The sequence below is a fragment of the Lithobates pipiens genome, unplaced genomic scaffold (assembly GCF_037356315.1).
Source record: "Lithobates pipiens isolate NorthernLeopardFrog02 unplaced genomic scaffold, aLitPip1_a1.2 Scaffold_8, whole genome shotgun sequence".
Lineage (NCBI taxonomy): Eukaryota > Metazoa > Chordata > Amphibia > Anura > Ranidae > Lithobates > Lithobates pipiens.
Window position 1 is genome coordinate 462586399 of NW_027507903.1, and position 12148 is coordinate 462598546.

General features: G+C 41.9%; 1 protein-coding gene across 1 annotated transcript in view; it reads right to left on the reverse strand.

Annotated features, from left to right (window-relative positions):
- Positions 1 to 12148, reverse strand: part of CRACR2A (calcium release activated channel regulator 2A) — a 231495-nt gene that overhangs the window by 129877 nt on the left and 89470 nt on the right. The window contains exon 2 of the mRNA XM_077468502.1: positions 9619 to 9856. Within this exon, the coding sequence (XP_077324628.1) occupies positions 9619 to 9810 (192 nt within the window). The 5' untranslated portion in view covers positions 9811 to 9856. The remainder of the gene's footprint in view (positions 1 to 9618; positions 9857 to 12148) is intronic.

Sequence of the window (12148 nt, forward strand, 5' to 3'; positions counted from 1 at the left end):
CAATGACCCCTCCCCCTCGGAGAACCATCAGGCTTGAGGGGAAAACATCTATGGGTATGGCTTGTAGGAGGCCTACTGGAAGGTGTCGTGGAGTCTTACTCTGAGCATACACGGAACAGGCAGCTATGAAGACGGTTACATCAGCACGTAGACTAGGCCAGAATTGTTTGGAAATGGCCCAAGAGTTGATTCCTCCCAGGGTGGCCAGCAGACTTGGGAGAATGGTAAAGTCTAGAGCACGGGAGTACTAAGACTCTCTGGGACAAAGCAGCAGTCACAAGGTTTCTCAGGAGGAGCATGGACCTGATCAGCAAGAATTTTGTCACCCAAAGGAGAAGTGAGACTGGTGCAAACCATAGTCAGAATACGATTAGGAGGAATCACAGGAACCGGAAACCGACTCCATCTTGGAAGTGGAGGAAAATTGTCGTGACAAAGCGTCAGCCCATACATTCTTAGTACCGGGTAAGAATGAGACAATGTAATTGAAACTAGAAAAGAGCCCATTGTGCCCTTCTGGGAGAGAGGCATTTAGCCTCAGACAAGAATGTGAGATTCTTATGGTCAGTAAGAACAGCACAGTGGTACCTTCGACTAGATGTCTCCATTCTTTCAGAGCTAAAATGATCGCTAACAGCTCTCTGTCACCAATCTTGTAATTTCACTCCGCAGGTGACAATTTCTTTGAAAATTAGCCACAAGGAGGCATAACGTTCTCAAAGGTAGGATGTTGAGACAGAAGGGCGCCAACTCCAGTCTCAGAAGCATCAACCTCAAGGTTAAAAATTAACGTAGGATCAGAATGTGCCAACACAGGAGCAGAAACAAAGGCAGCATTGAGAATATCAAAGGCCTTAATGGACTCCGGAGACCAACTCTGTGGATTACCGTTCTTTCTGGTCATATCAGTCAGGGGCTTGACCAGAGACAAGAAGTTACAAATACACTTCCGATAATAGTTGGCAAAGCTAAGAAAACACTGGAGAGAACTTAAACCCACGGGTCGGGGCCACTGTAGGAAAGTTTCTCTGGGTCCATCGAAAAACCAGCAGTGGAAATTACATAACCCAGGAATTTAACCTGTTCACAATGGAATTCACACTTCTCCAATTTACAATAGAGATTGTTCTCTCTTAAGTCGCGTACACACGGGCGGACTGTATGGCCTACTTAGTCCGTCGAAACACATTTTAGCGGGCAGTCCGCTCGTGTGTGGGCTTCAGCTGACTTTTTCATCGTGCAGTCTGGCGTACTAAGTATTTCGGATTTTTCGAAATACTGTCCGTCATACTTTGGTTTCAGCGGACAATCCGCTCGTCAGTAGGCTAGTTCGACGGACTAAGAATGGCGCATGCTCAGAAAGGATTTACACAGCGAAAGGTTGCATTGCTGTGTATTGGACAACCTATTTCTAGTCCCGTCGTACGTGCTGTACACGTCATCGTGCAAGCTTTCGACGGACTGTTTGTGCATCCGTGTGTGGTCAAGTCCGTTCATTTGAAAGTAGGACGGACTGTCCGTCGGATTGTATGACGGACTAAGTAGGCCATACAGTCCGCCCGTGTAAAAGCGGCTTTAGTTTTTGAAGCACACGACAGACATCTGTGTGGGGGCTCTCCAGGGATTTGGAAAATATGAGGATATCGTCGAGATAAACCACCACACATACCTGCAACAAATCTCGGAGGACATAGTTAATAAATTCCTGGGAAACTGCCAGGGTGTTACAAAGGCCTGTTCTGGTATTAAAAGCAGTTTTCCACTCGCCACCCTCCTTAATCCTCACAAGATTATATGCCCCTCTCAAATCAAGCTTTGTGAAAACCATTGTTTCCTTGAGGTGGTCAAATAACTCCGTAAATAAAGGAATCGGATAGGCATTCTTAATCGTGAAACTATTGAGACCCCTATCATCAATACAAGGTCTCAGTTCACCACTCCTCTTCTTCACAAAGAAGAAACCAGCACCAGCAGGAGACAAGAATTTGCGGATGAAACCTCGAGAAAGTGCATCTGCAACATACTCCTCCATGGCCTTATCCTCCAAGACTGACAAAGGGTAAACCCGGCCACGAGGGGGTATGGCACCAGGCTGAAGGTCAATTGCGCAATCATACGACCAGTGTGGAGGCAAACTAACGGCTTGACCACTGTAATTAGTGGAGCAGTTGCTTATTGCTTTGGTCTCCTCTGAGCTTCACAGGCTGGACGTTTGATTGTTTCCCCCTGCATTCTAGAGGATTCTAGAATCATAGTGGGGTGGAAAGTCAAATAAGCAGCTGAATATGTATGGTACTTCCCTGGGAATGTGTGCCCAGTAGGTGGCTGAAGAGCTCCTTAATAATCTAAAGCCTGGAGCAGCCCTCACTAGCCCTGGGTCTAACCCAGCAGAAGGAGTCCCCAGCCTGTTGCTGTGTGCCTGGCTGCCTCTGCACTTATCTTGGGAAAGAACCAATTAAATTACAGCAGCACCTATGAGGATAGAGCACATGTGGGGGTTCATCTGAGATTTCCCTTAAGTGCATGTGGCCGTTGCCAGCCCCATACAGGAGAGAATCGCTGCAGTGCTTTATTACAATGAAAGTCCATGTCTAGCTGAGGAAATTGCTGCCTGGTTCAGAGGCATTTTCAATGGGGCAGCAAAGAGTTAACCTCTTCCAAAGGAGTCTGCTTGCACACTGGGAGAAGCTTGTTGGTAGAGACCCGAAGAAGAGGAAGGAATCTACCACGCAGGGAGAGAGTAAAGATTAAGCAGGAAGATGGAGAGCTTTCCATTTGGTGTGGTTGTACCAAGATGGTGTGGTTGTACCAAGATGGTGTATTGTCTCTTTTCCAGGTACCAGGCTGTGACGATGCCCTGGCCAGTTAGCTGAGCCCTGGAGATAGCTGTTAACAGAGGTTCCTCATATGGAACACAGTGGATGTCTGGCTCTATGCACACTGAGAGGAGCTGGGCACTTGGGGATTGTGTGCGGAACATTCTGAACATTGACCACTGTAATCAGGGCTTGGAGTCGCTATAACCATTGTGGGGAAGCACTGCTCGACCTGCAGTTAATAGACATGTGCAGAGTAAAATATTTCGTTTCGGAATTTCGTTTTCGTCTGAAAACTTAATTTATTTAGTTACTCCCGAAATTCGTTTTTATTTATTTAGTTTTTCGTTCAAAAATTGCATTCGTCCGAAAATCCACATGAATTACGGTCGAATCTGTCTTGGAAGGCTTATGGTGTCTGTCGAATGTATAAAGAAGATTCGACGGAGCTAACTATATAGCATACTTTAGAACCCTATTAAAGTCTATGGGACTCCAACGTTCAAAATCGAAAGTGCTAATTTTAAAGGCTAATTTGCAAGTTACTGTCCTAAAAAGTGTTTGGGGACCCGGGTCCTGCCCCAGGGGACATGTATCAATGCAAAAAAAAGTTTTAAAAACGGCCGTTTTTTCGGGAGCAGTGATTTTAATAATGATTAAAGTGAAACAATAAAAGTGTAATATTCCTTTAAATTTCGTAGGGGGGGGTTGTCTATAGTATGCCTGTGAAGGGGCGCATGTTTCCCGTGCTTAGAATTGTCCCTGCACAAAGTGTCATTTATGCAGGAAAAAAAGTCCTTTAAAATCACTCGCAGCTATAATGAATTGTCGGCTCCCGTAATACAGAGAACACTCATTGAAAGTCATTGATAAAAAAATAAATAAATAAATAAAAAAAAAAGCGTGGAAGAAGGAGGCTGCGCTGCGCTGGATGACATTAGACATCGATGGAGAGCTGACCGTCCGTCGCTGGATAGCAAGAGTGGATTACCGCCGCTGGAATCTTTTTTTTTATTTTTAATAAAGGAATTTTTAAAAAGTGTGTTTGTTTTATTTAAACATTTTTTACACTTTCTTTGTGAAATGGTAGGGGTACTTTTGTACCCCCTTACCATTTCAAACAGGGGGGGGGCCGGGATCTGGGGGTCCCCTTGTTAAAGGGGGCTTCCAGATTCTGATAAGCCCCCCGCCCCCAGACCTCCACAACCACCGGCCAGGGTTGTGGGGATGAGGCCCTTGTCCTCATCAACATGGGGACAAGGTGCTTTGAGGGGTCACGGATCCCCAAAGCATCCTCCCAATGTTGAGGGCATGTGGCCTGGTACGGTTCAGGAGGGAGGGGGGGCCGCTCTCTCGTCCCCCCCTCTTTTCCTGCGGCCTGCCAGGTTGCGTGCTCGGATAAAGGGTCTGGTATGGATTTTTAGGGGGAACCATTTTTTTTTTTAATTTGACGCGGGGTTCCCCTTAATATCCATACCAGACCTGAAGGGTCTGGTTATGGATATTTAGGGGGAACCCCACGTCAAATTTTTTCTTAAATTTGAGGCAGGGTTCCCCTTAATATCCATACCAGACCTGAAGGGCCTGGTAATTGAATTTGGGGGACCCCCACGCTTTTTTTTTAATTTATTTATTTATTTTTTTATCAATGACTTTCAATGAGTGTTCTCTGTATTACGGGAGCCGACAATTCATAATAGCTGCGAGTGATTTTAAAGGACTTTTTTTCCTGCATAAATGACACTTTGTGCAGGGACAATTCTAAGCACGGGAAACATGCGCCCCTTCACAGGCATACTATAGACAACCCCCCCCCTACGAAATTTAAAGGAATATTACACTTTTATTGTTTCACTTTAATCATTATTAAAATCACTGCTCCCGAAAAAACTGCCATTTTTAAAACTTTTTTTTGCATTGATACATGTCCCCTGGGGCAGGACCCGGGTCCCCAAACACTTTTTAGGACAGTAACTTGCAGAATCTTTTCTCTCTGTCAAATCTTTTTTCTCTGTCGAATATTTTCTCTATATAATCTTGGACTAATAGAGGTAAGGTTAAGCACATTCGACCACAGGTTCTATAGACAGATTGTTGTCAGAGTCATGTCGAATCTCCTATTCTATATCGAACTGTTGTAACAATGAAAACGAAAATAAAGCATTTATTTATGTCGGATCTTTCGTTTTTCGGATTTTGTGCTTTCGTTATCGTTTGTCAAAACGAAAACTAAAATAGCTGAAATTCGGACGAAAATGCATTCGGACGAAAACGAATGCACATGTCTAGCAGTTAATATGTAATTCTGGAGAATGCTGAGAGCCCGCATCTGGATGTGATTCATAGGAAGCTGAGCAAAAGGGCTTCTGAATCCTATGTGTTGTCTGCAAAAAAGAAAACAGATGAACTGCTGTGCTTGTTTTGCTCCTCAATTGTTGTGCTTAATGGATTGATCTACAATTTGACTAGTAAGAAAAAGTAATTACAGACTGAACTTAGTAATTACAGCCTTGTTGCCCAAGGCTGGGGACAGCTCATAAATTGCTGGATATGCTCATAAAGAAAATGTTGCTCCTACTGTAGTAAAATTCTTGTGGAGGGGACCCTTTGCCAGTGTATCTAAAGTTTTTGGATATATGGTCTTTGTTGTTTCAAGAACTGAACTGTTGCCCAAAGTAGGGGGGCAACTCCTCACCTGAAACCCTTCAGCATTCTGTTGAGTCTAGCAGGGAAGAGAATACTCTGCACTTACACAAAAAAAGCTGGAGCTGTGAAGAAAGAGTAAAACAACGGTTGCGGGTAAATGTTTCCATTTTTCGCAACGTTGTACATTTTGCAGTTTCTTTCAACAACATTAGACCTTTGCACTTTGGGCTTGCAATTTGCCAGAATGTGAATATACACTATATTGCCAAAAGTATTGGGACACCGACCTTTACACGCACATTAATTTAATGGCATGCCAGTTATAGTCCGTAGGGATCAATATTGAGTTGGCCCACCCTTTGCAGCTATAACAGCTTCAACTCTTATTGGAAGGCTGTCCACAAAGTTTAGGAGTGTGTCTATAGGAATGTTTGACCATTCTTCCAGAAGCGCATTTGTAAGGTCAGGCATTGATGTTGTCTCTGCTGTAATTCATCCCAAAGGTGCTCTCTTGGGTTGCGGTCCGGACTTTCAAGGCCAGTCAAGTTCCTCCACCCAAAACTCACTCATACATTTCTTTATGGGCCTTGCTTTGTGCACTGGTCCAAATCATTTGGTGGAGGGGGGTATATGGTGTGGGTTGTTTTTCAGGGGTTGGGCTTGGTCCCTTTATTCTTAAGGCATCAGCATACCAAGACATTTTGGACAATTTCATGTCCTAAACTTTGTGGGAACAGTTTGGGATGTCCCCTTCCTGTTCCAACATGATTGTGCACCAGTACACAAAGCAAGGTCCATAAAGACATGGATGAGCGAGTTTGAGGTGGAGGAATTTGACTGAAGTATAATGCACTGATAATATTTTGGAAGTACTAAACACTTATTATTAGCTAGTGGTAGGGCTGTACCTAGCTATATGTGTCAAATTATTGCTGTAAACCCTTGTACACATGGTCGGACAATCCGACGGAAAATGTCCGATCGGACCGTGTTGTCGGATAATCCGACCGTGTGTGGGCTCCATCGGACTTTTTCCATCGGAATATCCGACCGACAAAGTTTTAGAGCTGGGCTATAAAATTTTCCGACAACATGATCCGATCGGACTTTGTCCGATTGTTTGTAGAGAATTCCGATCGGACAAAGTGCCACGCATGCCCAGATCAAATTCCTATACCAAAGCTATTGGCCTACTAGCCTGAAAGTAGTCCCGTCCCGAAATAATGTCATCACGTTCCAAACGATCGGATTTTCCGGCAACTTTGTCCGACTGTGTGTATGCAACCCCAGTATCGGACAAAATCCGTCGGATTTGGTTGTCGGAATGTCCAACCGTGTGTACAAGGGCTAAGAGTTCTGATACCTGATTTGGTCTTATTATGACCTGCTACCAGTCTCCCATACTTTGAACTTGAACAGTTTGCATTGTTTACAAAATAAAAAACTTTTATTAAGTGGAAATGCCACATATTTTTTGTTACTTGCCATGAGGACAGGACCTATTTTTGGAGGGGGTGGATGTAGCACCCTCCTAGTAGGTTGCTGGGATGTTAGACAAATGTAGTTCTTTTTGGCTCCTTAGTAATCACTGGAACACTTATTGGAGCACTTATTGATTGTATTGGGTTGTTCTAGGTTTCACGGGGTGCATCTTTAATTGTTTCTACCTGTGTTCTAGAGGATTCTAGAGGGCTGGAAAGTCAAATAAACAAATATGTATGGGACTTCAGCCAATTCCTGGGGAGGTGTGCCCAGTTGGTGAATGAAGAGCACATAAATAATCTGAGGCCCAGAGCAGCCCAGGTTAGTCCTTAGTCTATTTCTGAAGTTTGCTGTATGCTCATTGAGGTCCCAGGTGTGGCATAGCTGGGGGGCCTGCTTCTAAAATTCTGAAGCTAAGCAAGGGACTTCACCTAAGGACTTTGTCTGGAGAGCTCACTGAAAAGTGCCCAGTGGAAGTTGGAAATGGTCTGTGGCATTGTGAGCATTAACCTTTCCCTTACTGAAGAGTGTCTAGTGGATATTGGAATATGGCATCCAGTGATCCTGTGATATTGTGAGTACTGACCTGAGCCTAGTGAGCCTACTGACCTGACCTGAGTCCTAGTGACTGTGTGTTGTTTGCTTTGGGTGGAAGTGCCAGCGGTAGTTCTAACTGAGATAGCTTTTACAAGGACTCAATTCTGGCCATCTTTCTTTTCTCCTGTATAAAGACTGTTCAGGGAGGCTTAGCAAAGCGAAGTGTCCTGCTGCTATTATTCAGTAGTTCTTCTGGAGTATCCCATATCACCCTACACCCTTTCCAAGTTCTTCGGCAATTAAAAGTATACCAGCTAGACTGATTAATGAGCCGGATTGAATGAACTGTTGCTGTGTGCCTGCCTCTGCACTAATCTTGGGAAAGAACCAATTAAATTAGAGTGGCTTCAATAGGGGTAGCGCTACATGCTGTACCGACATCCTGCTGTCGGCTGAATCTGGGTTACAGGAGTGCAGGACCAAGTACACTCCTGTGACCCACAGGAGACGTATGAGTAATAAGCTTTGGTCATATTTCTCCTTTGAGACCTGCAACTTTTAGACCCTGTTCAAGTGTTGCAACTGTTCTCTGGTCAATAATTTCCAAATATATATATATATATATATATATATATATATATATATATATATATATATATGTGATAGATTGTCAACCCAACTGCTGGACTTGTGCAATAGCTATTTTATATGTGATAGATTTTCGACCCAACTGATGGACTTCTGCAATAGCTATTTTATTGCTAGAACCAAAATTCACACTATGAGATCCCTAGGATGTCATTGCTATATTACAACACAGTTTATGGTACTGACTACATTTTATAAATATTGATTCAGTAACAAAATGGCTGCTCCCTCTCTGTGTAAGCAGTAGGTAGAAATGCTGACAGTCAACGGTCACCTTTTTAGGTCTTGCAGTCCATGGCAGAGTCAAGGCTACATATATTTACCAAATGGCCACATCGATTGAATTAAAATTATTATTATTATTATTATTATTATTTTACTCTTATGACAAAAAAGTGTCAATACATATAAAATCTATTATAGAAAAAAGATAACATTTTCATTCAGTTTAGGTTTGTTTTTCCTTTCCTTGGAATTGCTTTAGATTATCAGCAGTACAACCTATGAAAACATTAAATCACCTAATTAAATAACCAATAAAAATACATTTTTAAAATTCCAAAATCTACATTTATGGAAAACTAGACATTTCTCATAATTTAAACCACCCCATACAAATACATCCCAGCGTCCTACAATAACACCAATATACTGCATATAATAACATTCAATGGCCTCTTGTTTTCCATTGATTCTGAAACAAAAAGCAATTTGTCACTTAGCTCATGAGTTATCATCAAGAGGACTCTTCACTAGAACACATAATCTTCTTCCTCTGGAACTTCCAATGATCAATATTATTTTCTGTACTTCCCTTAATCAATACCAATAGTTCACATATACATTCATATTCTTTTGTATTTTTATCTACTGTATTTTATATATTTGGTTATGGCAATATTCACAAGCCGATTTGAAGCTTATTTTTTTCACTCTTTTGCAACTATTTCATTCTAGACACCAGTCATTTGATGGATGCAAGAACGAGCTAAAAAGTCTTTCAAAAACACTGAAAGTTTTTCTGAGTATCATCATTTTGCTATTCCTCTTCATTTTAAAATTTATGTTGTGATAATAAAATTATAAACATGGTCATGCTGTAAAATATGAATACATTTTATGGTTATGGGATATAGAAAGCTGGTGAACAGAATGGATATGATGAAATAATTTAAGTACCTGTAGTAATAATAATAATTTAAATAACAACAATTTAACCATTTTATAATAAACCATCAGATAAAAATAAGAAAAAACACACGGGCAAAAACCACTAAGAATTCAATGGACTATAATAATACTTGGCTAATTTATGTATTAACATTCATATTGATAAAACCTATGCTATAAATGTACTGCTGCTGTTGCACAATCACTTGAAAAAAAAGTTAATGTAAAGAAAACCACCCAAAAGAAAACAATATTTTACAGTTTTTGGGCTACTATGGTACTCAACAGCATTTTTGTTATGATCAAATGTTGGTTTTACCTGCATATCACATCGCGCAATAAAGCCTTTGCCCTCTGTATCACAAATCTGAAAAAACTCATGTGCCTTCCCCAGCATAGTCTGTTGTCCCGAGTCATATCCCTGTGCCCATTTCAGACTGTCTTTTTGGGTTTGCCTTGCCAATCTTCTTTGTTTCCCTTGAAGTGTTGAAGAATTCTCAAGAGCGGCCATTACCAAACGTAACGATTAGCGGAAGCCTCAAACTCTGGTCCACAACCTAGATGTTAAAGGTAGGGAAAAAAAAAGAAAGTGCATTAGAGTCTCATGATGATGCTTCTGATCATCTCTTAGCAACCGTCTCTTTAATTAGCCATGAAAGCCAGGGAAAAAAAGAAAAAGGGTTTTTGAAAATCCCTGTCTCACTCTGCTCCTTTAATAAACTGGACTGGAACATAAAGCAAACACAGGAGTACAGGGCGACAGAAGAAAGCAGAATAATTATTCCCTGTACAACATTAGAACATGCAAACAGGTGGTGATAGAGTGATCTTGAAACATATTATGCGTTTATAAACTGCATACAATCCATACAATCTTTACCACCATGAAATGATTACTGTTAAAACAAGTCTTAGACCCCTTTCACACTGAGGCAGTTTTCAGGCGTTTTCGTGCTAGAAATAGCCTTTAAAAAGCACCTGAAAAGCACCTGAAAAGCGCCTGAAAACTGCCTCACATTCATTGCAATGAGTGCTTTCACACGGTGCGCTTGCGGAATGTTAAAAAAAGTCCTGCAAGCAGCATCTTTGGGCTTTGAAAGCCCCCGCAAAGCAGAACTGTTTTCTTTTTTTTTTAGATCCCTTTCACACTGCAGTGCTGCTAAAACAGAGCTAAAGCGCTGGTCTGTTTCGCTGTGCTTTTTAGTGGTGTTTTTCAGGTGCTAGCAGGGTGTTTTTTTTAAGGTCGCGTGACAACATGACCTTAAAAAAAAGGAAAAAAGTCCAGTTTTGTGGCGCTTTCAAAGCACTTCTCATTCATTCCCATTCATTTCAAGTGGCAGGGGTGTTTTGGTAGTGCTATTTATAGTGCTCCCAAGCTGCCCCAAAGATCCAGCTTGCAGTAATTTTTCTAACATCCCGCAAGCGTACTGCCCGAGTGTGAAAGCACTCATTGCAATGAATAGGAGGCAGTTTTGAGGTGCTTTTTAGAGGCTATTTCTAGCACTAAAATGCCTGAAAACTGCCTCAGTGTGAAAGGGGTCTAACGGTCACGTTGTCACGTGACCTTAAAAAACCCATCCCGCTAGAACCCAAAAGCGGCCACAAAAGTGCAGCTAAAGCACTGCAAAAACGACCATCACTTTAGCGCTGTTTTAGCCGCAGTGTGAAAGGGGTCTTACTTGTGCATAGTTTAAGGCAGATGCAAACGTCCCAAAAACTAACCAGTGATTTGTTTACCCATACCTTTGAAGCTCATTGAAGGCTAGTTGTTTTTGTTTTGGATAAAGTGGTGAAGGGTTAGAACCTCTGCTTTAGTGCTTCTGAGATTTCCCTCACTTTTTAGAGATTTCCTTTAATTTTGCTTTATTTATCTGGGACAGGAAACTTCCAGTGGGACACAATAATATAAAATCTGGCAAGAGTACAACCATTCCCTACAAAAAAAAAGCCCTGGGTTCAAATATACTTTGTTTTCCACACTTTACATTGTAAAGTCTATTTCCATGGTGCCCAACACGTGACCATCACTACATGTAGGACACCAAGTAAAAAAAAGGCTTTCATTTCTACTGTGTGTGGCCTGCTGAGTATCGGGCACCAAGTAAATAAAATCCTTAATTATAGCCAACATACAGGCTTACTGATCTTTGCCTGTACCCTGGATTCCTAAGTGGCAGCTACGTCCAGTGGGGTCCACATGCAAAAAACATCAGAGGCTCCCAATCCCAGCTCTTTGCTCCTAACTGTAGGTTGAATCCACCTTCTGTATAGCCATAGTCACATTGGAAAAGGGTAATTGTAAGGCCCTGCAGGGGCTGTAAATCTGTAAATTCTGCCCTGCTGCTGGAAAACAAGCTGCAGAATGTGAAGTGGTGGACAAGTTTCTGTACAATAATGCAGTTTAAACGGACAGTTGTTAATGCAAAATTGCTCTGTGCATTAGGGCCCATTCACACCAGCCCGCTTTGCTATGGTGCATTAAACATAGGCATATTAACACACTTTGCTTTAGAGCAGACCGTTTTTTTAAACGGGCTGCTCAGCACACCTTGCTCTTGGACTTCAATTGTAGCTCCACTGTGGTGCGTTGGGCAATATTGACTACATGGCACCAACACATGTACCATATGTTGTCGTGCATTCCAGTAACATGTTTTACGTCAATGTGATAGGTATGTGTGCAAAATTCAATATATTTATCTGTTTCTTTATATATCTGCCGTCTATCTGTAATTTAAATTCAAATAATTTGTGCAGCGATTTTGATATGTTAGGGAGAGCACTTGAGGCCCTCTGTGTTTACCAGGTTAACCACTACTGGTCTGTTCGGCGTTCGCTAAAATGACAGC